Source organism: Pipistrellus hanaki (assembly GCF_964339955.1).
Source record: "Pipistrellus hanaki genome assembly, chromosome: 15".
NCBI lineage: Eukaryota > Metazoa > Chordata > Mammalia > Chiroptera > Vespertilionidae > Pipistrellus > Pipistrellus hanaki.
In genome coordinates this window covers 10508841-10536386 of record NC_140517.1, presented here as the reverse complement: position 1 = coordinate 10536386, position 27546 = coordinate 10508841, and the positions used below count along the sequence as shown (strand labels likewise).

Below are 27546 nucleotides of genomic sequence, written 5' to 3'. Positions count from 1 at the left end.
CTCATCTATAAACGGGTTAAATATGATTCGGGGAGAAAATGTGACTCTGGCATACAAGTAAGAGCTAGATAAGTGGTGCTATGTATTAGTCTCATTCCAAAACCTGGGCCTCGCATCTGTCCATCTCGCCGTATCGGCCTTCGACGGCGCAGCGGGAGCGGCCCGCGGAGGACCCGCGGAGGGATGCTGTTGCACCTCTCGGCCGGCAGAGGCCGCCAGCGCGCCCGGTCCCCGCGGCTCTCGCTCCGGCCGCCGCCGCCTCCCCGCGCGGGGCTGCCTCCGCTGCCGCCTGACCGCCGTCCGCCTCCTGCCAGCGAAGCGGCCTCACGACCCGTGAGAGCCTGCGGACATCGCGTTCCAGACGGCGCCCCGCCGGCGGCGCGGATCTGCAGGGCGGGAGGCGTGAGGCGCGGCGAAGGATGCGGCGGGCGGCGGGCGCCCCGGCCGGGGTCCTCGCGGGGTCCTCGGCGGGCCCGGGGGAGGGCCCTCTTTGTGGCTGCAGTTGGCAAGATGGCGCCGGTGGGGGTGGAGAAGAAGGTGCTGCTGGGCCCCAACGGGCCCGCGGTGGCGGCCGCCGGCGACCTGACCAGTGAGGAAGAGGAGGGCCAGAGCCTCTGGTGAGTCCGCGGGACGGCCGGGCGGGGTCTGCCGGGCCGGGGAGGGCGCGGCCGGGCGGGGAGCCGGCCGGGGTTGGGCCGGACCGTCGGACACACTGACGGGCTCTCCGGCGCCGGGGAGGTCCAGGCTGGTCCCGGGACTGACCGCTCTGCCGTTGTCCCCGTAGGTCCTCGATCCTGAGCGAGGTGTCCACCAGCGCCAGGTCCAAGCTGCCGTCCGGCAAGAACATCCTGGTCTTCGGTGAGCGCCGGCGGCGGGGCGGTGCCCGGGGAGCCGGGCGGGCGAGGCGGGCGCCCCTCGCGCAGGTCCCCGCCGTCCTCTCCGCTGCCGCCGCCCGCAGCCTGCCCCGTCCGGGGGCCGGGACACCCGGGCTGGACAGCCGGCGGGTGGCCGGGGCCCCCACGCCTGAGGTTGGGGTGTTGTCCCCTTTGGGGAGAGAGAGCCCAGGGATGCTGGCGTGGGGCTGTCCGGGAGATTCCTTAGTCCTGTGGCCGCAGCATGAACGCTTTTCCTCCAAACGTCCCTGACTCCCTGCGCTCACAGCCTCCACGTGCACCGAACGTGAGCGTGGAGGGGGCGGTGGGGAGTGAGAAAGTTAGGTGGAGGAGGGAGGTGGGGGAACCGGGTGACTTGGGGTCGGGGAGATGATGGTACAGGATCAGAGTCACTCCTCGGTTTCCAGGAGTAGCTGAAGGGATGCTGCAAAGAACAGCTGGCCTTGGGGTCTTCGCCAAGAGACTCCACTGCCTTATTCCAACCTGGGTCAGGCCCCTTCACGTCTCTGGTTTCGGGCTCATCATGCAAGTGGGGGAGTTGGACTTGGGTTCCTTTCATAAGGCAAACCCGTTTGTTGAGTGGGGAGCTGTAGGCTGGCACCCGGGCAGCACAGACAACTGTCAGACAGGACACAGCACAGACACCTGTCAGACAGGACAAGAATTTCTGTCCGGAGAGAGACAGATGTGTTGGTGATTGCACTGTACTAGCTAGGCATAGTCAGATTCTTGTGGGAGCATCACACAGCGTGGTGCTGTTTTGAAAGAGGGTGATTTTGGGGAGGGAGGGGGTGTCAAGTGTTTTGAAGGATAAGTGTCACCATGCAAGGGTACAGAGGGTTAGTCTTTGCGGAAACAGGTGACAAGTTGTGGGGCCGAAACCGGTTTGGCTCAGTGGATAGAGCGTCGGCCTGTGGACTGAAAGGTCCCAGGTTCGATTCCGGTCAAGGGCATGTACCTTGATTGCGGGCACATCCCCAGTAGGGGGTGTGCAAGAGGCAGCTGCTCGATGATTCTCTAAAAGAAGTTGTGGGGGTTTGGAAGCTGCCAGAAGTTCTTTGTGTGAGAGATGACTGCTGTGGTATGTTGGGGGTAGATTGTGGAAGGCTGAAGAGTTGATGCTTTTCTCCTGGAGGCCTCTGATTGTTAAGGACCTTTTATTTCACCGCCCTCCCTCCCTCCCTTAATTCTGGTGGGAGTCCCTTCGAGGAGGGGAGCAGATGGTTTTCTTTAGGTGATGACCATTGCGCTGGATGAGAGAGGACCCTTAGAGATCTTCAAGAAGTAGGGTATTGGGGTACGCGATCTGTGTTGTAGAAAGGGAATTCTGGCAGCCCAGTAGCAGGTGGCTCACAGTGAGCAGGTACTGAAGTCATGACAGTATCTGCTGGGAACCACGTGATCCGGATGGAGGGCCAGCGTAAGGAAGTGGCATTGGGGAGGGGAAGGAGACCTTTGATGTGTGGAATGCCTTTCAGTTCTCATGTAGGTTCATATTAATCCCCAGGGGTGCCTAGGGATGTTCCCTGGTGCTGGTGGTTCTTCACGTTTAAGGTTTGTTATTTGGAGGGGAGTGGTTGTTAGTAGGCTGGAGCGGGGTGAGGAAGTGCTTTATAATTACTAAGATTGTGCTTAAGAGTTTTGCTTAGGTCTGTAATTATTTTCATTAGTTTCCTAGCCTTCAGGATGCTTATGAAAGATATATACTAAAATGAAAAGTGAACTAAAGGACAGTCTTTATCCACTTGTCAAAGGTTCAGGAATAACAGAAGTAAAACCAATGAATCACAAAAAATAAATAAAATGAAAAGTGAATAATAGCTTCCATTCTTTATTGTGACGCAGGATCATACTTTTTTTTTTTTTAGTTCAGAGTTCCTGTGTTTTAAAGTTAATTATATTTGGAAGATTTCTTTTCTTGTGATAAAAGTTTATTTTGTGAGCAACTAACTCCGTCTTTTACTTTCAGTTCTCCAAATGCATGTCTTATAAACGGTAGATAGGGCCTGTGGACCTGCTCTAGTCCTTCCCTTGTAAAACAAGGACAACTGCCATAGAGTGTCATTTTAGATCTTGGAATTTACCGTGTCTGTCACCCCTCCCCACACCAACCACTCTTAAAGCAAGGCCTGCTTTGTTTATGACTGCAGGTGATAGCACGCTTTGCAGGAAATTCTTAGCTGTTAGTGTGAATGCCAAGACTCCTCATTCCTACAGTAAACAGTACTCTTTGTCTTCTACCCATTATTTGTAGGCGAAGATGGTTCTGGGAAAACCACCCTCATGACTAAACTACAAGGAGCTGAGCATGGCAAAAAAGGAAGAGGCCTCGAGTATCTCTACCTCAGCATCCACGACGAGGACCGCGATGGTGAGTGAAGCGCTGGCCCATGGTGGGGGCTGAATGCAGGTCTCTGGCTCGTGGTTGCAGCTCCTGCAGCACAGCGAGGCATTCTCGATTTCACTGTCAACCAGTGGTCATTGTTGCCAAGTCATTGCTAACAAGAATCCCCAATTTGGGGGGTGTTGGAGAAGGAAACTTTATTTAGTGCAAAAAAGCTCAATTGTGAGAACAGCATGCTGTGAAACAGCTTAATAGTGTTACATCTCAGGAAGCAGCGCCCTGCTCTGAGGAGGCCCTGGGGCAAGGCCCCCTCTCACTAGGCAGCTTGGCTCTGCTCCCCCTGCTCCTGTTGGCTCTGCTCTGCTCTAGTGGGACATCTTCAGGGGAAACAGTCTCTGTCTTCAGTGAAAGGAAAAGTGCACTTCCCCAGGGCGAGGGGAGCTGACGTACGTAGACCGAAGTCCCTGTCCCTAGACTCTGATTGGTCAGTGAAGATGCTGATGGGGATTTAGCTGTGTAGCTCCTATTGAACTGGGAGAGTTTCAGCCCTGTTAACTCTTATAGGATTCCAGGAACTCCTCTCTAAGGGCTGGCTCAGATGGCAGAACGGCAGTCCGTGTAGGAGGCAGGCAGCTTGGTGCAACTTCTCCCAGAAGTGTGTGCATGAGAGGCCCCTGTTTAGAAATGGATGCTAGACCATGTATTTCTGTGTGTGTGTGTGTTTTTTTTGTTGTTGTTATTGGTTTTTGTTTTTTTTTAACAAATAGGTATAATTTAAAAAATAAATATTTTTATTGATTTTAGAGAGGAAGGAAAAGAGGGATAGAAACATCAATGATTAGAGAATCATTGATCAGCTGCCTCCTGCAGGCCCCCTACTGGGGACCGAGCCCACAACCCAGGCACATGCCCTTGACCAGAATCGAACCTGGGACCCTTCAGTCTACAGGCTGGTGCTCTGTCCACTGAGCCAAAACAAGTAGGGCTAGGCTCTGTTTCTTTTGTTTTGTGTTTTGTTTTTTTTTGAGCCCAGTAGCCACCAGGAATCCTTCTTAGTAGGTATCTTCTTTCTTGGAGAATAATTCACAGGGGAATCAAAGAAGTGTATGTCTTTGTAGGACTTGACTCCCTTTCCTTTTTTAGAGTATGTTAGTGAAAATGGGGAATAGGGCCGTCAGCTGCTGCTCTGGGCAACCCTCACTTTCAAGGAGATACTGAAGCTAGTTTCAGATGTGCATAAAGGTATAAGATGTTTTAAAAGCTCTGGTCTTTTCTATGAGAGAAATGCATGGCAGACTGATCCATTGTTACTCTTCCTGGTTCTAGTGGAGGATCTGAAATGGGTGTGGTTCAGAGTACAACAGTTCAGCAAATATTCACAGGAGACTTTCTGAGTCTCTTTGTGACTGTAAAAATGCTAATTTCCCGTGTTTCTTTCACTGGAAGGAACAGGAGTTCATATGTGACTAGAGGCCCGATGCACGGAATTCGTGCAAGAGCAGGCCTTCCTTCCCCTGCTGTAGGCACCGGCTTCCCTCTGGCACCCGGGACCCGGGCTTCCCTCACAGCCCGGCTCTGCCTGGAAGGTGGTCCAAAAGGCGGCCCGGAAGGACTTCTGGTCTAATTAGCATATTATGCTTTTATTATTATAGATTATATTCTCTTTCAATTCCTCATCTCAAGAATGTGGATAGTAATAGTTTCTACCTACAGGGTAGTTGGGTTGATTAATAGTGTGTGGTAAGCACTCTTATAAGGATTAGATATTTTACAATTTGAAAAAATATATATTTGTATTGATTCAGTAAGGAAGGGAGAGGGATAGAGAGATAGAAACATTGATCAGCTGCTTCCTGCATGCGTCCTATTGGGGATCAAGCCCGCAATGTGGGCATCTGCCCTTGGCCGGAATTGAACCCAGCCTGCAGGCTGACGCTCTATCCACTGAGCTAAACCAGCTAGGGCTCATTTTATAATTCTTTTTTGTAAGTATAGAGTAATGGTTTTGGTTACCATTACTCAGTTGCCTCCTTTATAAACTTTTAGGCTTTATGTTAGGGTTGGGGCCATGGGGAGATTATTTATTTTAATGGCTTTAAAATAATTATTGGTGTCTAGGTCTTTTTATTTATAGGAAAGTTATATAATTAAGAATATAGTCATTAAATTGCCTTTTTTTATACATATATTTTTATTGATTTCAGAGAGGAAGGAAGAGGGAGAGAGAGATAGAAAATCAATGATGAGAGAGAATCATTGATCAGCTGCCTCCTGTACACTCCCTACTGGGGATTAAACCTGCAGCCTGGGCATGTGCCCTGACCAGGAATCAAACTGTATCTCCTGATTCATAGGTCAACCACCGAACCACACCAGCAGGGCTAAATTACTCTCTTTATGTTTTCCTTTACCTATTTAAACAGTAAGGATCATAATATAAGGGTGATTATATATAAGAGAGCAGATCTCACCACCTCTGGCCCTCTATTTCCTTATTGCTAAAATGAAGAAACTGGACTCAGGTCCTTTGCGGTATGATAATTCTTTGATCTTCAAGAGTCATTATTAATAAGAGTGCATGGGTAAGGACTGCTTGTTTAAGCTTGGAGAACTGCATTGTATTAATGGTAACTTACGGGTTATCTTAGAACTCCAGGGTCTTTATTTCTCCTCTTCCTCCCCAGTTTCCTTTGCCATGCTGAAAATTTCCTGAAGGATTGAAAGAAAAGTAGAAGGTAGACCCAATGCTGAGGATTCTCCTTGTGTAAAAAGGACAAAGGCATTCAGGTGCCATTTAGGCCCAATGGAGTCCGAGTGACTAGGACAACTGAGCCAAGCCTGAGGGTCTCATGTGTCTGAGTCTTTTGCTTCTGTATTTGTTGGGAAGCATTGTTATTGTGAAAAGAAATTGGGCATTGGAACCACACGGAACTAGTTCAGAAACCCATATAGTCACTAGCTGTGACTGACTGAATCACTCTGCACCTCAGTTTCCTCATTTTTAGAATTGGGTAATATAAGCTGAAACCGGTTTGGCTCAGTGGATAGAGCGTCAGCCTGCAACTGAAAGGTCCCAGGTTCGATTCCGGTCAAGGCCATGTACCTTGGTTGCGGGCACATCCCCAGTATTGGTTGTGCAGGAGGCAGCTGATGGATGTTTCTCTCCCATCGATGTTTCTAGCTCTCTATCCCTATCCCTCCCTCTCTGTAAAAAAATCAATAAAATACACTAAAAAGAAAAATAAAATGAACTATTAAAAGAATTGTGTTATATATATTTTGTAGGTTGACAGGATAAAAGGTATGTATCATGTGTAGTGCAGTGCTTAAGACACAGTGGGATTTATAGTGCCCTTTTGAAAAACATGCTGTAGATACTCTGACTCTAGGCCTCTTGTTTCAAGATGACACAAGTATATTTCATGTCAAAATATCATATTAACCTTATACATTTGCTTTTGAGTTAAAGTACATGTTAACTTTATTTCAGATTCTTTAACAACTTTTTGATCTTTGCATTTATGGGATTTTTCCTAGGCCACCTATTTGCAGGTTCCTCTTTGAATTTGTGGTTAACTATATATCTTTCAGCTCTAGTTTTTAAATTATTATTTTTATGTGATGAGACTAGGTTATAAATATAGCTTGTTCCTGGTTTGTTGTAGGACATGACATGTCAAAGGACCACTGCCTTCAGGGCTGGGGGCATTTGTTTAACTCCACATGGGATGTGTATGAGCTCCATGCATATGGGTGAGTTATGTGTAGTGTGCAGTGGGAAGAGAGACTGAGAAAAGGAACTGTGCCTGGTAAGGGGCAGGCTTTAAAATCTGTGGCCTTTATATACAGAGCAGTATTTTTGAAGGAATTCACATAACCCAAACCAAAACTGCTATCTGAAACCTGTTAGAATTCTGATACACCTGAAATACAAAATAATATTGAATGTAAACCGTGATTGGAAAATAAAATGTATTAGAGTTTTGAAAGTTTAGCCAGATGTAGATACTTTATTATACTATTGAAATAAAGTTATGATAAGTATTTTTTTATAGTATGTTGATTATACAAAAAAAGGTAGTTAACAACAGACAAAATTTTAAAATGAATGTTGGAATTTATTGGGAAATATGTTTAATGACATTATATTTTGATCGTAGGAGTTCTTCCTTGTTGTACTTTTGGAAAAAAATTTTTTTTCTTAAACATAATGACTAAACTTTTTTCAGATATATTATCAATTTGGAGAAATATCTCATAATTTGGTCATCCAGTTATGATTTTGGAAATATGTTTCATTAAATTTCAGCATTTGCACATTTGTGTGAATGTTTTTAACTTTTTATTAATGGAAAACAAAAATTATCTGAATATATAATCATACATATATATATATATATATATATATATATATATAATCATATATATATGGCTATTATGTAAAGTGTCCCCTCAGGAGTTCAACCAGGAGACCGGGAGTTCAATTGCTCATTATGACGTGTGCTGACCACAAGAGAGTGTCATGGAATATGGCAGGCGACCAGCGGCAGTGGCGGGGTGCTGAGGGAGCGAGGGAAGGAGGAAGCGGGGAACCACACGGTGGCAGCACGTGGGTGGTGAGGGAAGGGGAAGGAATGGAGGTGGGGAACCAGATCAGCCCTGATCACTGGCCAGGCCTAGGCACCCTACCCTGCACGCATTTCATGCACTGGGCCTCTAGTATACAATATAGAGCAAGACTAGTATGAACCCCAATTTACTTACCATTTGTCTTCAATAGTTACCAGTTCTTGATGAATTTTATTTTAACTACTAGAGGCCCTGTGCACAGATTCGTGCATTGCTGGGGTCCCTCAGTCTAACCTGAGGGGATTGGGCCGAAACTGGCTCTCTGACATCCCCTGAAGGGTCCCAGATTGTGCAGGGCGGTTCTCGGGTGACACAACCCGGAATCAGGCTCCTTCCTCTCTGGTTCCACATGTATCACCCAAGGACCACAGCTACCAAGTCACTGTGCCTCAGCAGCTCCTGTATTGAGTGTCTGCCCCCCTGGTGGTCATTGCGCATCATAGCTACTGGTTGGATGGTTGCTTAGGCTTTTATCTATAGTAATAAAAGTGTAATGTGCTAATTAGACCGGACAGCTGAACGACCTGGACTAAGCTGGGGCTGCGAGGGCCAAGCCCCTTATGAATTTCGTGCATCGGGCCTCTAGTATATATTGATCATTCTCACCCTTTTCTTCCTTCCCTTTACATTGGATTCTTATGAAGTAAATTTCAGGCATGTCATTACATCTGCAAATACTTCCATATGTATGTCTAAAAGATAAGGATTTTAGCTCTACCTGGTTTGGCTCAGTGGATAAAGCGTTGGCCTGTGGACTGAAGGGTCCCAGATTCTATTTCAGTCAAGGGCACATACCTTGGTTACAGACTCCTTCCTGGCCCAGGCCCTGGTCAGGGTGCATGCAGGAGGCAACCAATCAATATATTTCTCTCAACATTGATATTTCTGTCTGTCTTCCACTCTTTCTAAAAATCATGGAAAAATATCTTTGGGCGAGGATTAAAAATGTAAAAAAATGATAAGGATTTTTAAAAATGACCATATTATTGTATCAGAAATAATTATAATTCCTTAAATCATCGGGTATCCAATGATTTACATCTCAATTTATATAAGTAATGATTTTATCTTTGTATTTAAATACAAAGGTGTCCTATCTCTGACAAATATGTGATATGTGAATGTACTGCTTAGTGTGACTGACACAAAAAAAGTGTTTAACCACAGGCTCAGCAGCATAGCTTGCTCCCTCACAGATTGCTGAAGTTTTAAGGAGGATAGATTATTTAGACCACATGTCAAACACAAGGCCCGCGGGCCAAATCCAGCCCGCCAGGCTTTGCAATGTGGCCCGCACCGCACTGTCATCACTGCACTCCGCTGTCAGTTTATGACATTGTCAGTTTATGACTGTTCAGTAAACCATTCGGCCCGCGATTTAGGCTGGATTTTAGATTTTGGCCCCTTCTCTGATTGAGTTCGACGCCCCTAATTTAGACTATGGAACAATTGACCAGCAGCCTTTATTAGTGTATTTTAATTCTTATTGAAAGCTAAAGTGTCCTTTACTTTTAAAAAATATATATATTTTGTTGATTTTTTACAGAGAGGAAGAGAGAGGGATAGAGAGTTAGAAACATCGATGAGAGAGAATCATCGACCAGCTGCCTCTTGCACACCCCCTACTGGGGATGTGCCCGCAGCCAAGGTACATGCCCTTGACCGGAATCGAACCCTGGACCTTTCAGTCTGCAGGCCAATGCTCTATCCACTGAGCCAAACAGGTTTTGGCGTGTCCTTTACTTTTTACTCCTCAGACATTGCTGGAATCTTTTTATAATGTGGACGCAATAAGTTATGTAGTTTAAAAAGTTCGAAGTTTAGACAGGTCACTAGGCATCTTGACCAAGAGTTGCTGTCCACTGAGCACATGGGCCTTTCTCGTTACGCATTCTATTTGCGTTCTGTGTGGAATTGTGTGACTGTCACCTTCCAGCTGTTTTCCGGTGTGGCTCTTCTTCCAGCTGTGCTGGTGGTCATTATCAGGTAGTAACTTAGCTTCGCTTCCTTTCTTAGACCTCACACGCTGTAACGTGTGGATTCTGGATGGAGACCTGTACCACAAAGGCCTGCTGAAGTTTGCGGTTTCTGCTGAATCCTTGCCGGAGACCCTGGTCATTTTTGTGGCTGACATGTCTAGGCCTTGGGCTGTGATGGAATCTCTACAGAAATGGGCTAGTGTTTTACGTGAGCACATAGATAAAATGAAAATTCCACCAGAAGAAATGAGGGAGCTGGAATGGAAGTGTAAGTAAAATAAGGCTTTCTTAATGGGGAAATTCAGGAGTCTCTTTGGGTGGTTCCAACCACCTTCCTTTTGACAATGCCGAGAGGCTGCAAAGCTTCCCTCGCAGAGTGTTTGTGTTTTGTTTGCACCATTACAGCTGCTCCTGTAAAATCAGTAGTCAGAAAGTAGTCAAAGCAGCCCTGGCCGGCACAGTTCAATGGTTAGGGCATCGGCCCATGCACCAGAGGGTCACAGATTCGATTCCAGACAAGGGCCTGTACCTGGGTTGTGGGTTCATTCCCTGCTCCCAGTTGGGTGTGTGTGGGAGGCAACCAACCAATGTGCGTATCTCACATCAATGTTTCTCTCTCTTTCTCCCCTCCCCGCCCCCCTTTCCACTTTCTTTAAAAATCAATGGAAAAAATATCTTTGGTTGAGGACTCAAAAAAAAGTTTTTATATTGTGTCACAGTTGAAGAATATTAATGAACCAATATTTTGTATTATCTTCATTTGTTCTCTTGTAAAATAAGGTTTTCCCCTTTCCCCCCCAAATGTGATCTTTTTATATTTCTGTTCCTCTCTGCCTGCAGAGTTAGCGTCAGTGGTATGTGATCCCTGCAGCTTGAGTCCTTTGCCTGGATTCCCTTGAGGCCCTATGGACCCTCTTATTGGCAGGTTTAAAGGAAGCCCACAAGACACATCTTTCACTCCTACCTTAGTTCATTTTGGGATCCAGCAAATAGGATTTTAGTTCATATAAATAGGAAGGATGTTTTCTTGTCATTAAAATGAAAGGCTATTTTAAGACGAAGGATATCCTGGTCCTTTTGAAAACAAAGAACTTTCAAATTAAAGGAAATTTTGTGTGTGTTTTTCTCTCTCTCTCTTTAATGTGGCTCAGAAGCTTGTTTTTCTTTTCCCTTGCTTCTGTGCAGTTACATCAGCTTCTGTCCACTTGCCAGGAAAATGGGAGGGGTAGGGACTGGAGCTGTGGCGGGGACTGGAGCTGTGGCGGCGGTGGCGGCAGGCTTGGCTCAGCTTGGCTTATTTCCACAGGATGACATCATTCCCTTTAGTGAATTAATGAGGGCTTCTGGGGCATGGCACACAGGATCCTCACACTTCCTGGCAGAAGGGTTCAGAAATGTTGAAGTGGTTTTCAAATGGTATTTCTTGCTATGTATTTTCCTATCATAACTTCATAACTTGCTCCTGTCCCACACTGGCTTAAATAGGGAGTTTTGCATCTAATCTTTGGTTTCCTGTGTTCATGTGTGCTGCAGTGATTGGTATGCAGCTCAGCTCATCTGTCTCCAGCCACTGACCTTTCTAGATAATGCCTCTTCCTCCCCTGAAATAGAGATCCTAAAGACAACTTCTCAGAATGATTGTGAGGCTGAAAAGCAGTTTTTCTTTCATTGCATGTTTAGCATCGTGCCTAGCTTAGTGGGTTAATGCACTGACAAATTCAGTTTCCGAATTTGTTTTCTTAGAGTTATATGTAACTTTGTAGATTTGTTAAAACAGAAAAAAATAAAATAAAATAGAGATAGAGCCAAGGATATTGTTCCTTCCAGACAGAGAAAGTGTCTGCCTTGTATCAGGTCTGGTCTAGGTGTTAGGGATGCATATAGCAGACTAGATGCCTGTTCCTTGGGAGCTTGTGTTCCCATGACAATGGCACACTAAATTTTGTGTACTTAGTCGTTGATGTCTGTCACTTAGGATTCAGCTGCACGTGACACAAAACCTAAAGTAACAGTGGTTTAACAAGACTGAGGTTTATTTCTCTCTCCTGTAAATGAAATCCAGAGGGAAGCAATTCAGGCCTGGAAAGCAGCTCTAAGAAGACAGGTCAAGGACCCTGGTTCCTTTGGCTTATTGCTTTGTCATCTCTAGGGTGTGGTTCTCTTCCTCTTGGCAATTAGAGCTCTAATTCTCACATTCCTGTTCCAGACAGCAGGATGGAGAAAGAGGAAAGCAGGGCTGACGGGCTCTTGCCTGTAGTCTATGTGGCCATGTGTTCTAAGTATCAGGGTTCAATTCATTTATAAGGAAGAAGAGAGAGGACACTGGAAGGCAACAAGTAATTGCTGGAACTGATCCATGCCCCATGACTCTGGTCAACCTTCTGAAGACCTCTTGTTTTCACCACCCCTCCTCTAAGATATCACATGTTGAAGGAGTGTCTTTGTTCCTGCTGGTTTTAGGTTACATTTTAATAAAGCAGTTGTCTATCATTTTGCTCAGAGGACTCACGTTTTCCAGATGAATGGGACTTTAGATATTGTATTGAGTGAGTGAAGGGTTGTTACCCAACCTAGTTTACAATCCAGCAGCAGTCTTCTGCCTGCTGAGTTTGGAAAGCTATTCCAGGGCCAGCCACTGTCTTGCAGAATTAGGTTCTCCATTGGTCCTGAATCTGTGGCAGCTGTTTGGCTGCAGGACCCCTCCGAGTGAGGGGAAGGGCAGAGCAACCCCTCCCAGAGCCGCCAGAAGATTGTGCTTTTGTGTAGATTATTCTTTCCTGCCTGGGGGTTCCTGTGCTTATCAGATAGAGCAGGGGTGGGGAACTTTCTGCCAAGGGCCATTTGGATTTTTTTTTAATGTATTTTTTTATTGATGTCAGAGAGGAAGGGAGAGGGGGAGAGAGACAGAAACATCAATAATGAGAGAGAATCATAGTTCGGCTACTTTAAATCATTTTCCAATTAAAATGCCCAATTTTCCAGACAATAGTGATCTTTTCAGTCATTTAAAGATGTAGGCAACCTGGATATAGCATAAATATGTGAGCCATCTCTTATGTGATTCCTTATTGACTCACTTTGGTTCTTCTCCATGTCTTCTCTTGGAGTTGTACCCTGGTTTTATTACCAGTTTTCATCTGAATCCGTTGGGGAATGGCTGATATGCTTTTGTTTCTTGTCCAGGAACCACTTGGTCCTGAAAGTCTTCTGAGAAGACATAGGGGAGGAAAAGCGACTGCAAGGCAGAGAAAGAGTGTTTTTTGTGGATGTTGTGGATGAGAGTAAAAGGGCTTTGGCCCTTTAGTCTTATTGGGCATCGAAGGGTAGGACTGCCTGTTTGCTCCTCTGGCTCAGAGTAACTTTAATCATCATGTCCTTTTCTCTGGCCTTACGTGTGAGCCTTGACACACCCATGTGCTTTGTGTTCACTTGGCTTAATTAACTAAGGCCGTGGACCACTCAGCCCGAAGGCCTTCTGTGGGTTGCACCTGGGCAAAGTAGTGACTGTATAGGCCAAGAAGTGGATGCTGTACCACTGACCCCTTGTGTTACCACAGGTCCTTGAACACTGTACATGTGACTCGGGATCTCCTACAGATGAGACCAAGTCCATAAGAGTGAGGTTGATGAGCTAGGGGTAGTGCTGGGCAAGTCCAGCCTCCCTCCTCAGTGAGGACATATCTCAGCTCTATGCAAACAGTTCTTGTGGAATTCAGATGGTTTTATTCTTTCTAATAAGGACTCTGAGGAATTTTAGAAGTTAACTATTTTTGGTGGTTGCCTCTGTTGAGGTAACACAGTCCAACTATCCTGATACTTTGAAAAAGTATGATATATAAGAAAAGGGGCTTTTTATAGTAGGAATTATTGAAGCCTTGAAGTTGTTTTTTTAATATATATTGATTTTAGAGAGGAAAGGAGAGAACTAGAGATATAGAAACATTAATGATGAGATAGAATCATTGATTGGCTACCTCTTGCACATTCCCTACTGGTGGGGATTGAGCCCGCAACTCAGACATGCATCCCTGGCCGGAATCGAACCTGGGACCCTTTAGTCCGCAGGCCGACGCTCTATCCACTGAGCCAAACCAGCTAGGGTGAAGCCTTGAAGTTTTTAAAAACCTGTTTAAGAGTTGTATACAGCCCTAGCTAGTTTGGTTCAGGGGATAGAGCGCCAGCCTGCGGACTGAAGGGTCCCAGGTTTGAGTCCTGGTCAAGGGCACATGCTGGGTTGTGGGCTTGATCCTCAGTAGGGGGCATGCAGGAGGCAGCCAATCAGCGATTCTCATCATTGATGTTTCTATCTCTCTCTCCCTCTCCCTTCTCTGAAATCAATAAAAATACATCTTTCTTAAAAAAGAGTTGTATACAATTGAAGATGTCTAGGGGAATTTTTTAAAATATGTTTTTATTGATTTTTTTTTTTTTTTTTAGAGGGAGCGGGATAGAGAGATGAGAAACATCATCAGTTGGCTGCCTCCTGCATACCCGAACTGGGGATCGAGCCTGCAACCCGGGCATGTGCCCTGACGGAGAATCGAACTGGTGGCCTCTTGGTTCATGGGTCGATGTTCAACTGCTGAGCTACACCGGCCAGGCCAGGGGAATGTTTTAGCCGCTCTGAAGTTATAACGTTCAAAGTGAATATGTAAGAATGGCATTTTGCATCATCATCCCCAAATCCCTAATATTGCGGTAGGATGCACTTAGGAAATTTGTCACAATTCTTTTTGTTTTGTGCTTGTTCCTACCTTTTTTCAGTTTTCTAAAGCTGGCATGTATCTCTGTGTATGTAATTTTCTTTTCCTTTCTCACTATAGTTGTGAAAGATTTCCAAGACTATATTGAACCAGAAGAAGGTTGTCAAGGTTCCCCACAGAGAAGAGGGCCTCTGACCTCGGGTCCCGATGAAGAAAATGTGGCCCTGCCTCTTGGTGACAACGTGCTGACTCATAATCTGGGGATCCCAGTGTTGGTGGTGTGCACAAAGGTGTGTGCCAGGGAGCTGCAAACGTGGCTGGATTTGGCCAGTGAACAGCCACCATCTGAAAGGAACTAGGAAGCTTTAATTAGGCGTCTTCCCGAGGGAGATTTGGGCTAATTCAGGATTCATTAAGGTACATTGACTATGTCAGCATAGGAAATGTCATTTAAACATTGTTGCTGGAAACGTGACATAACTCAGTTTCTCTTAACCTGGGTTGATCTCTTCATGAAGCACTGTCAATTTACTGAGTGATTCAAACTTAGAACTAAAAACAGGTTTCATTAGGCTGTTGAAAAATATATATTGAAGGGCAGAATTCTTTTGGGGTTTGGTCTGTAAAGTCTGTTGGACTTGAGATGATTTTCAGAAAGGAACATAAGCCTAGGAGAAGAAGGAAGGGAACTTGAAATTTCAGTTTCTTTTATCCTGCAGAATGATGAAGTGGAAATAGAAACTAAGTTCAGTTATAGAGAAAGGAAGTTGTGTCTCTTAAAAAATAAAGAGAAGTGGCTTTAAAAACATTGTGAGTTTCAAGAGTACTTTAGTCTCAGTCAGAGCCACTGTGTTGCCCAACTATAGGGTGTACCTTTTGCATTGGGTTCTGCAAGAATGGAGCCTATGGAATGTGCAGTGCCTAGCCATGCCCAGTAAACCTGTTTCTTGATGTGACCTTGTTTGGTTTCTGGAACCTTAGAGAGCTGATCATGGCTGTTATATTCCCACTTTACAGCTATGAAAACTGAGGTGCAGGATAAAATACTCAGTTGCTTTTTTCTTCAAATAATTTTTATATATATGTTTTTATTTATTTTATTTTATTTATTTTTTTAAATCATGTCGAGATTTTTTTAAAAATATATATTTTATTGATTTTTTACAGAGAGGAGGAGAGAGAGATAGAGAGTTAGAAACATCGATGAGAGAGAATCATCAATCAGCTGTCTCTTGCACACCCCCTACTGGGGATGTCCCGCAACCAATGTACATGCCCTTGACTGCAATTGAACCTGGGACCTTTCAGTCCGCAGACCAATGCTCTACCACTGAGCCAAACCGGTTTCGGCTGTTTTTATTAATTTTAGAGAGGGGGAGGAAGAGGGAGAGCTAGAAACATCAATTGGCTGCCTCTTGCACACTCCCTTCTGGGGATCAAACTGGTGACCTCTTGATGCATATGGATCAACGTTTAACCACTGAACCACACCGGCTGGGCCATCCAATTGCGTTTCACTCTTGTCTGTTTAATTAATGCTTGGACTTTTGCCTGTGGCTTTCTTTGGAGTTATGGTGCTTTACTCTTGAAGAAGACACTCTTCTCATGTGCATCAGGCAAAGATGCAAAAAGATAACTCATTTTTCTTTCTGTCTTCCCTGCAGTGTGATGCCGTGAGTGTCCTGGAGAAGGAGCATGATTACAGGGACGAGCACTTTGATTTTATCCAGTCACATCTACGGAGGTTCTGCCTCCAGTGTATCCTTGGGGTGCTGTTTCGGGGGCCTGGGGGCACAGGCTTCCCTCCAAGTGGAGCATCTTCAAGGAGAAAAGTGCTTCCTGAATCCAGAAAGATTCTGCCAGGAGGAAACTGTATACCCGTATTTTCCGGTGTATAAGACGATCCCCTAATTTTACAGTTAAAACATAGGTTTAGGCCTATGTTCGCTGTATAAGACTACCCCCCACTTCCGAGGCAACACCAGTTCTTTTTTTAATAGACCGCCCCTCTGACTCTGGCCAATCTGAGCAGGCTTTTTACTAGAACACAGTGTCGTCTTATACTCCGGAAAATACGATACATCTTTTTACTAGTTCTGTATTTTACTATGTTGGAATTTGAGACTTAAGAATTTTTGCCTATATTTGATCACTTTTATTTATTTATTTATTTTTTATTATTATCTGTGTACTGATCACTTATTTTTAATGCTGTACATTTGATAGGCTTTTATATTTAAGAAGAAAGCTGATATTTGATTTTATTACCAAGATACTTTTATCATACCTTGGAAATCTCTTTAAACTTTGCTTCTTTTGTAGAAAGGGTTAATAGCCCAACACAGTATTGTTTTAGATGCTACAAGTGTTTTGTGCTATCCATGAGAAAGACGTTGTGTCAGTAGTTCTTGAGTCCAGTGTCTATAAAAATCCAATAGCAGTTGATGCCACTGTCCCATTCCCTATGGTGGGAGTGAGGGATACATTCCTACCACTTTCTTTGGACCCTTTAACTTGTCCGGCTCAGTGGTGGTTACCAGTACATGTAGGTACCCATCTCATAAAAGTTTGCTTAATGATAAATTTAATCACATGTGAACATGTGTGTGGGAAAGAATCTGTACCTTGGATATGCTGACGGGTGTTCCTGGTCTAGCTGCAGAGTCATTAACTTGACTGCTAAGAAGCAATCTTAATGGGTCAGAAAACAAGTGTACATTTTAAAAATGAACTGCATGGCCCACTAGCAACATGCTCTTTACTTTTGACCTGGTTTGTCTGCTACTATTATCCTTTTAGTTTTTAAATTTTTAACGCTTTCCTGTTGATCATGTATTAATCAAAAAACTGATCAACCTATGGGTAGTATTGTGAGGATTGCACTTGTGTGTGTTTGCTTTTGTTTCCTGCAATGAACTGATTTTCCTTAAGCAGATTGCTTAGACGGAGCTGCCTTGATTTACACGTCAGTGAAGGAAGAAAAAAACCTCGACTTGTTGTATAAGTACATCGTTCATAAAACGTATGGTTTCCACTTCAACACGCCTGCCTTAGTTGTGGAAAAGGATGCAGTTTTTATGTGAGTTCTTTGCTAGGTGATGCTTTCACATTCTTTTCTTTATTGTACATGTGCTCTTTACTTTTTATCTTTCCGAGTAAGGTGCCTTCTGTCTTACACAGCCAGCTTTCTGCAGCTTGGGGAAAAGTGTTGGGCTGGACCTCACAGGGGATAGGTACCCTCAGATTTCCCTCTCCGCTCCTTCCCAGATTACTTGCCATTCTGCTTCCAGTCTGAGAGAAGTGGGTAGCGTGAGGTCACGGGTGCTGCCTTTCGTCCTTGAGAGCAAGTTGCCAAAACTGACGCCAGCCATTTTTGCCAATTATTGTCTACTCTGGTAAAATATTATACTAGCTGAGGGAGGGAGTTGAAGTAAAGGGAATTGGCGCTTTGGGGATCCTGAATGTTTTCTGTTGAAGCAACTGGTTTCTCTCTGCTCATCAGCAGGCAACCCTGTGAACATGGGCTTTGGCTGTACTGCCTGCTTAGTGTGTTTCCAGAATTTCACATTTTGGGAGTCCCTGAGCATGGATTTGAGTACTTGTTTGTGTCTTTTACTCACTGGAGAATGATAATGCTGTGGATGCATAAATAAATGTTGAAGCTGTGGTCTCTGAGAGGACTTATGCCAGTAGATCAATGTTTTTAGACTTAGATATTCTCTTGACTTAAAGAAAAATTACAGGATATTCAGCAAATACTGAGCACCTTGTAGGTACCTGGGTTATATTCTGAGTACACAGAAATGAATGAGAGGTGGTCCCTGCCATGGCACTATAGAGACATACCCACCGCCAAGGAGAGGTAGGGGAGTAGGGGGATAGAGGAGACAATGCAGCAGGGAAGGCAGAGGGGGTGATGCTAGAAGGATGAATGGTGTGGGCCATGCAGGCCAGAAAGAATGGAAGAGGAGGAGGGACAGTCTATGAGAAGACTGAAGGTGTAAAAGCCAAGAGCTCAGGACTGAATGGATTGCCTCCTAAACATTCAGAGAGAACCTCACTTGGGCTGCTTGTAGGCAGCAAACCTAGAGGCTTGGATTGATATTAGAGAATTGTCTAAAGCAGTCAGTGGCACAAGTGCAGAGTAGTATGTATTTGGAGTCAGCCAGTGCCCAGATCACACATGATCCCAGGGAGCACGAGGAGCAGGGAGACTGGCTGGGTTTGGGGCTGCTCTGGAGTGGAAAAGTATCTTGCAATTTCTGAAGGCTGCATGGGTCATGGCGGTATCTTGATCACGCCTTGTCCCTTTACACTTTTGGCCCTCTAGGTAGTTGCCTATTTGGGAGCTGATGACGTCAGCAGAGCGATTTGGGTGCGGACCCCTGGCTAAGCACTGTCTTGGTTTTAGAGCTATGGAGCAGGAATTGAATAGAGAATGAGAAGCCTGTGAGAACTATCAATCACCTTCTTTTAGAACTTCTAAAGTCATGTAGGACATTTTAAACTTGCTCCTTTAGGAAAGTCTGAGGGCTGTGACTTAAGTTAATGGATGCTGGGTATCATCTTACCCTGTGATGTCAAGTTGGGCATCATCCATGTAGGAGCCTCAAGGACTCTTTGTGTCCCTTTGGTTTGGGGCCCAGGATAGTGCAGGTCGTGGTTCTCCCCTTGGCTCCAGGATAGATTTTCCCAAACCAGTAAAATGTATGAACCAATCCATAAGAAACTTGTCAGAAAAACAAGAGAGAAACAGCTCACAAACAGGAGAGGTGCCTGCATGCCAAAGAGAAACAGTCCATCCTGAGCTGTGGCCTCTCTGCTGGTCTCTGCATTCTCTGCTCTTAGAACAGGGCTCCATTGTGTCCTCGCCCTTCTGGATGGAGTTGTGGGAAGGCGCTGACCACTTGCTGTGGGTCAGCATGTGCAGTCAGTAAGATCCAGCAGGGCTGCAGTGTGGATCTGATGGGTTATACCTGCAGTAAATTCTGGCTTGTCGCCCTAACTGGTTTCGCTCAGTAGATAGAGTGTTGGACTGCCAACTGAGGAGTCCCAGGTTCGATTTTGGTTAAGGGCATGTACCTTGGTTGCAGGTTCATCCCCAGTAGGGAGTTTGCAGGAGGCAGCTGATTGATATTTCTAACTCTCTATCCCTCTCCCTTTCTCTCCATAAAAAAATCATATATATCCCACACACACTTTATATAAAGAGTTCCTATTTAAAAAAAAAAAAATTATTTTTGGCTTGTCTATTGAAAGTTGCAAGCCAACCCAGCAACTGCAAATGAGATCTTGTGGGGAAGGAACTCACCCCGGAGTCCTGTCTAACCCAGAATGTGCTCTGTACACGACAAGGCAGTCCCAGGAAAAACAAGTCAATCCTTTTTGCCTTTAGACCTGCTGGCTGGGACAATGAAAAGAAAATAGCCATTTTACATGAAAATTTCACAACTGTGAAGCCCGAAGATGCATATGAAGACTTTATCATGAAACCTCCTGTGAGAAAGGTAACCAAATAATTACAGGTATTTTTTTAATGGGAAAAGCAGCCTATAAAGAATCAGATTTTACACATTAAACGATCCTAGGTCAGGGGTTAGTAATCCAAGGGCTTTATAAAAAAGTCTCTAGATGAGGTGTGATATGCAAGTGGATTCGGGCGGGGCATGAGTGATGGAGTGGGGTTGGTGTTTCCCCTTAGGTCCTGACAGTACCTCCGCCACCGCTGAACTACTTAGTTGATTCCTTACTCCTGGGTTAGAACCTGCCAGACTTTTAGAAAGTCACTTGGCCACATGCCAAGCTGACATCAGAAAAACAGTCTCAGCAGGGATTCTGCCCAGACTCAAGTGGAAACCCTAGCCCAAGATTCTCCCTTCAGCATGAATTTGATAGCAGTTCAGATGTTCTTTACCTCTGACCACAAATGAGTGTGTCTCTTCCCTTCACAGCTGGTCCACGACAAAGAGCTGGCAGCGGAGGATGAGCAGGTGTTCCTAATGAAGCAGCAGGTAAGACCAGCGAGCTAGAGCAGAGGCCCTCATGAGTGAAATGCCAGTTCCCTGGGGCGAGCTTGCCGGCGTCAGAGAGCTGCCAAAGGAGTTGCGAGCAGGTCTCGCTTTCTTCCATTTCTAGAATTGGTGCGGAGTAGGGATTAGACCACCTGTCTCAGGGAATCCCTGCTTGCCTTGCAGATTCTACAGTGATGGGCTTAGTTATCGTTTTAAGTACCTTTTTTGTCTGAAAATGTAGGTTTTCTGGCATACTTCCCACGTTGGCCAAGTGCTCTGAACTCACTTCCATTATTTCACATAGCCCCCAAAGCCTTGGGAATGAAGGCAGGTGAGCTGATAGACCCGTTCTGTAGGTGAGGAAAGTAACTTCCCCAAGCTGACCAGTGAGGCCAGAGCAGAGGCCTTCAGGATGCAAACTCAGTCTCACCTGTTTCACTTGGGCTGTTGGACATGCCCATGTTAGACGTGACATGTCTGGTGGTGCAGGCAGGTCAACAGAGGGTGTTAAAAGTTCTTTTGCCAACTGTTCCTCCCTTCTGTGCTCTCCTTGCTTCCTTAGCTTCAAAACTGGTTACTTGGAGTATATTTTTTCACCGAATACCAAACTGTGCAATTGAATTTTTTTGCATTTAGAGTGTTAAACCTATGACTTGGTTGTTGTTAATGGTGCCCTCTAGTGGAATACTTGGAAGTGTTTCTCCAGACCTTCAGTGCACTTGGCAGGCCTTGGTTAATGGCCAGTATGTCCCTCTCTTTGCAGTCACTCCTTGCCAAGCAGCCAGCCACGCCCACGAGAGCTTCCGTGAGTACCTTAATCAGAGGGTCAAGGCCAGTGTCTTGGGTGTCTTCAAATCTTACACCTTTTACTTGTAAGAGCGTGTGTGGGCTTTTGTATTTTCAAAGGGAATTTGGTCCCCCAAAGGCTTAGGGCCAGGAACATAGCAGGAACTCAGAAATATCTGAGGAAGGAATACTCCTCTGGGAATGTGAGTGAACAGGCCTTGTTATCTCGATACCTCTTCTCTCAGGAGAAACAGGTCTAGAAAGGGGCTGAGCTGGGAGCAAACTCCCAGTCCTCCCATCCTTCTCCCTAGACTGGAAAATAACCTGTAGACTCATGGCTTCATTTTCGGAATATGTATTTTCTGTTACTTTCATGCTTGTGTGTGACTCGGGTTGGTTTTGGACTTAGGAATCCCCTGCACGAGGACCCTCTGGCTCTCCGAGAACTCAGGGCCGGGGAGGGCCAGCCAGCGTGCCTAGTGCCTCCCCAGGCACGTCAGTAAAGAAGCCGGATCCAAACATCAAAAGTATGTATCCTGTGTCTGTGGGAGTGGCTTAGTCCTGGGCTTGAGCTCTGTGGGACTTTGTGGCTGGGTTTGGAAGGTGGAGACTCATGGGCTGTTTTCTTCCCCAACAAGGGCTGCTCTCCACATCCCCTCTCTCAAGGGGAGCGGCATGTGGTTGGCAGAGGCCAAGGCCTAGTTCTTTGTTGGAATCGGTGGCCCTTGCACCTGACTTGTGTAAGACCTTGGTTAGGCAGTGCAGATTCCTTTGGAGAAGAATACCGTATAAGAAGTCACATTAAAATGTGTGTTTTGGGTCCTTAGTTTTGTTTCTCATTATGTTTATGTTATTATCATTTATGAATTGTAGGACTTACCCCCTTCACTTCTCTTGTGAAGCTCAATTACTTATTAGTTGAAATAGCTCTTTTCAAAAAAAAAAAAAATGAGAGTAAATAAAGTAGAAATAAGAGAAAGAAAGAAAGAAAGAAAGGAAGAAAGAAAAGAAATAGCTCTTTTCACATTGACTTAATAATACCCAAAGATGTTAGGTGCAATAAGACCTCAAAAGAAAATTTTATTCTTGCATATTTGATGGCTATCTGCTATTCTGAATAAGACTTTTCACAGCTGCTTTTGGAGTATTAGGGGATTATAAAACTTAGAAAAACACTGGCTTGGGGACTTGGGGAGGGAGATGATAAAAAGTACAGGTTATCTGTTATGCCTCCAAACAGGTGGGAAATCTAAACAGGACTCCACTTATTAATCATGTGACTTGTACCTAGCCGCAGCAGTGGCCGTATGTAAGGCATCATAGTAGGTGAATGTGCTCAGTAAGCTAGGAAGGACAGTAGCCACTACTGGATCATTTCAAGCCGAAGACTAGGTTTTGTTTGTTTGAGTTACCCAGTTTGTGTGATGCTTTTTTTTCTTAATGTTTTCTTAGATAATGCAGCAAGTGAAGGGGTGTTGGCTAGCTTCTTCAACAGCCTGCTGAGTAAAAAAACGGGCTCTCCTGGAAGTCCTGGCGCCGGTGGGGTGCAGAGCACAGCCAAGAAGTCAGGTACTGACGGGCCCTTGGAGACTTAGGAGCCTCTGGTTGAGGGGTGCCGAAGGGGGGAACTGGACAGGAGCGTGATTTCACCTGACCTACAGACCCTCGGTTTTCTCAACAGCCAAGCAAAGGAAGCACTTTTCTGCTTTATACTGACTATACCTTACAGTAGGATTACCTTATTACTGAGCAGGTTTCCTGGGCACATTTCTGGTGGGATTAGTGTACATTCAGGTTCTCAGGAACTGACTGTTGGCTGCACTAACCTATACATGTCCCCTGGTGTAGAAGCTCTGTCCCTTGGAGGTCAGAGTCTAGAGCAGTGGTCGGCAAACTCATTAGTCAGCAGAGCCAAATATCAGCAGTACAACAATTGAAATTTCTTTTGAGAGCCAAATTTTTTAAACTTCTTCTAACACCACTTCTTCAAAATAGACTCGCCCAGGCCGTGGTATTTTGTGGAAGAGCCACACGCAAGGGGCCAAAGAGCCGCATGTGGCTTGCGAGCCGCGGTTTGCCGACCACTGGTCTAGAGTACCATTGGCATTTTATTTATTTAATTTCTTGTAATGCTTTTTTTTTTTTTCTTTTTCTTTTTTTTTTTTTTTTTACTGCCCTCAGTCTTACCGTGCGCTGGAGTCTGTGAACACTCACTGTCTCACTGGAGGGTCTTCATTTTTCCCTGCATGAAGCTCACCCCCTCTATCTGTCCTTTATGGCTTTAGAGCAAGTCTGTATCTTAGCGGTCTCTGAAACAAATAACCAAGTTCCTTGGGAATACACATTTTCCCTGGAAGCTTGAGGCCATTTTAAAAGTCCTTGGTTCTTAATTTTCCATTGGCTGTAAGATATATTAATCGCTGTTTTCCCTAATGGGGGTTTTCATATCAAAGGATGCCTTCAGGGAAGCACTCCACCCTCAGGTCAGCCTGGGCCTTCAGGGCTCCTTGGTTGGTTTTTTTGTTTGTTTGTTTGTTTGTTTGTGTTTTTTTTTTTTAAGTAATTACCCTTTTAATATATTTTATTGATTTTTTTTTACAAAGAGGAGGAGAGAGGGATAGAGAGCTAGAAACGTTGATGGGAGAGAAACATCGACCAGCTGCCTCCTGCACACCCCCCACCAGGGATGTGCCCGCAACCAATGTACATGCCCCTGACCAGAATCGAACCCGGGACCTTCCAGTCCTCAGACCGACGCTCTACCACTGAGCCAAACCGGTTTCAGCAGGGCTCCTTGTTTTTGCGGACTCAGAATCTGGCCTGGCGGTCCAGGCTGTGAGCTGGTATTCCCTGGTAGGAAATAGAAATTATTTGGTTTTGGGAACACAGACCTATGACATTTGGAATAAAGAAGGATTGAATTTAGGTCTGCCTCATAATCATTGTAATGAAAAAAGGCTTTTTTCAATAACCCATCATTGCATTTTTGTGTTTCTTTTTTTCAAGGACAAAAGACTGTGTTGACAAATGTTCAGGAAGAACTGGATAGAATGACTCGAAAACCAGACTCCATGGTAACAAACTCTTCAACAGAAAATGAAGCCTGATCCTCCTCAAAAGTGCATATGTAAAATGACCAAATAACTATGTATATTGATCTGCTAAGACCAGGATTTTTCTGATACGGCACATGCTATCAGTTTTTTGGGGCAGGGGAGATGAACTTTAAAAAAAAAAAACTTCATTGGCTTGTCCGAGTGTGAATTGCACATTTAGGAAGATTATGTGTCAGATCCCTTTGTTAAGGATAAGCTTGGACTCACAGGCATGTTGCTCTCTCGCGGGAAGCAAGTGCTGCTGGGGCTTCATGTGGAGGGGGAGGTAGATGAAGAGAGAGAGAGAGAGCCCTCTTTCTTACAGGGCGGAGCAAATGAGAGCAGGAAGTCATTGATCAGATGGTTAGTCTGACCAGGTGCGTGCTAGCAAATTCACTTGTTCTTGGGAAGCAGATTAAGTAGCGGAAAGTCCAGGAAACAAAAAGGCTTAAAGGAGGAATGAGAGAAGTGATGGTGGGGAAGCTGAGCGTTAAAGGAGGTGAAGGAAGGAGGAGATGGGCAGTGTTAGTAAATACTGTGTGTTCGGTAGAAGTTGAATAGTCATTTTTAAGACTTAATATCAGAAGCATTTCCAAACTAAACACTAAGCAAAATGGGAATTAGACTTGTTCTGAATGCATCTTTAATTTATGAAAGATGTGTTAAGTGTGGGTGTGCCCGAGTCAGGTGGCGCTGACACAGGGATGGGGAAGATGGCAGCCTCCCAGGACTCACGTGCTTGGCCTGCGCCACATTTTCGTGGGAGGTGCTGGGATCCATGCAAGTGCATGGTGGGCAGACAGTCACTGGGATGTGTTTAAAGTCAGCAGTTACAAAATTAGTTTACTTTAAATAGCGTTTTCTTAACAACTCCTCTCTGTTTTTTAAATTTCAAAAACATTTTTTTTTTACTACCACAGGCTGGCCTACAAATAGAGAATGGGTGACCAACCTCTCATTTTGCTATAATGCAAAGTACTATAGAAAGTTTGAGGGGGGTTTTTAATGTAATTGCACACTGATTAATTGGCTTGCACCAGTCCCTGCCTTACTGTCTGTGGAAGCCATCGTGTGGTTCCATTGATGCAAAAGGGTCTTGTCCTAGCTCCCTGGTCGGATCAGTGCTATGAGATGGACAAACAAATGAATGTTTTATATTGAAAATGAAAATGATATACTTCTCTTGTTTTATGTTTTTCATAAAATGTAGCTTTTTTTTTTTTCCTTATGGAAATAAGAGTTTCAGGTGTCTCCATTTAGGGCAAATTCATGCACGTTATCATGTCACAGCACCATTCTGGAAATGACTTCTGTGGATTTGAAATGGCACTTTTAATTTTATACATGATACAGAACTTTTAAATGCAAACACTACCATTAATTTAATGTCTAAAACTGTTGTCAAACCAAGGGAAAAACCACAGTTCATTTATGTGGAGTTTACTTTTTTTTATATGAATGTTTATTGTACTGTGTCTAAGCATAACTTCCCTAATGTTACTACTTTTACATACAAGATTTGACTGACCACTAACATAGTACTGGGCATAACTTAATATCCTATGTTATAGAACAAGACTCTAAAACTGTCTTGAATTGCTTTTTTGTAAAGGTCTAAACACTGTTAAGGAGAAAGCTGAGTATTTACTTGTCTTTCTGACAAACCTAAAACATGTTTCTTGTGCCAGTTTTATTGTTGAAAATATACTTTTTCACCCTTTTTAAATTCAGTTTTCTTTTTTAAATGTATTGTGGTTTCCAATTATCCAATTGTCCAGGTAATGACAGTAAACTGACTGTGGAGTGATAGTTGTGGGGTAGTGACCAATAGATGCCCAACAGCTTGTGACCACACCAGCTGGTGGGGCCGCTTAATTCCTCTCTAGTGGCTGGGAGTGGGGCACAAAACGTGTGACCTCAGGAACGGGAAAGAATTCTTGGAAAGGCACAGGCTTAAGGGGATATGGAGTGATTTTAAATTTCAGAGCATAATTTTCCTTTTCGTTTATTTTATTTTTTATGATTTAAACTGATAAGCACTTTTGTGTCACTGTAAAATGTACTAAAGCCGATGAGATGCTAAGGCACCTGTGTTTTGTGAAGGAGGGTTTCTTAGAGACCACTTTGAGCTTCTCATGACAAATGGATGCTCCTGGTATGAGAAGAAACTGTTGCATAGTGTCATGTGCTTAGTGGTTGCCAAAGTCTACCAACTTGGGGGAGCTGCAGGGTTCTTTCTGGGCGGTGGGGGTGGGAGGGGCACTTTTTGTTATTTGGGGGCTTTCAAGCATTGGAACCAAAGGCCAAACAATAAACAGCCTTTACTTTTTAAAGTAAAATTCATGTTATTTGCAGAATACACTTGTATGGTAGACTATTAAATACAATTTTATGACTATTTATATACATTATAGTGGTTACATCTGCTGTTTGTCTTTAAAATGGAAAAATCAAAGAAACAAGCCCAGCTTTGAAGACGTCTTACTGAGGCCATGAATTATTCTTTCCTAAAAATGCAACGGGTATGCTGCTAGAATTATTTAATTTTGTTTGCACTTTTTTTTTTGTTCGTTTTGATTGGCATTTTAAAATCAGTATTTAAATTGAAGACTTCGCGTTTCATCCGTTTTAACAAAGTTAAAAGTGACTGCTCTGTACATCATGACCTTAACAATGTTGATACTGTAAGTGAAAGTTCACTGTTGTCTCTATACTAAGTTTATTGGTATTTTTCACTAAAATTAGGACTGCACATTATTCCCTGAGCAGCCTTGGTCCAGGGAGGGGTGGCTCTATCCAGATTCGGTATGCAGTCATGTGGAACCTTGCTTTCTAGCGCTGGGAAAGATGTCTCTAATTACTGGCTTCAATAAACACGAATCCAGACTGCTTACAATTTTTGGTGACTTTCTTTATGACAAATCTTCCTACTGGAGATACATTGAATTGTCTGCTCGACATGTGGGATGTCTGCCCTGTAGCTAAAAATGTGCACCTCTTGAAATTCTCAGAAATTCTGTTATAAAAAAAAAATTTGAAAGCCATATTTTGAGGTATGTTTAGTTCCAACTAGTGGGTAAAGTACAATTGTGTTAGTGAGTTGTCC

At 44.3% G+C, this 27546-nt stretch overlaps 1 protein-coding gene across 3 annotated transcripts; it reads left to right on the top strand.

Moving 5' to 3' along the window:
* The first annotated feature begins 444 nt into the window (after positions 1 to 444).
* Positions 445 to 27336, top strand: DYNC1LI2 (dynein cytoplasmic 1 light intermediate chain 2). Of its 3 annotated transcripts, XM_084861060.1 has the most exons (13): positions 456 to 617; positions 785 to 858; positions 3148 to 3264; positions 9883 to 10113; positions 14669 to 14838; positions 16213 to 16306; positions 17492 to 17627; positions 19944 to 20055; positions 20500 to 20559; positions 21323 to 21364; positions 21755 to 21872; positions 22798 to 22914; positions 24352 to 27336. In XM_084861060.1, the coding sequence occupies exons 1-13, from the start codon at positions 511 to 513 to the stop codon at positions 24450 to 24452; spliced, it is 1479 nt and encodes a 492-aa protein (XP_084717186.1). In that variant the 5' UTR covers positions 456 to 510; the 3' UTR covers positions 24453 to 27336. The 3 variants fall into 3 exon arrangements, with proteins under 3 accessions (XP_084717187.1, XP_084717188.1, XP_084717186.1); XM_084861061.1 differs by lacking the exon at positions 21323 to 21364 and having other exon boundaries at positions 445 to 617; XM_084861062.1 differs by lacking the exon at positions 9883 to 10113 and having other exon boundaries at positions 455 to 617.
* Positions 27337 to 27546: the final 210 nt, after the last annotated feature.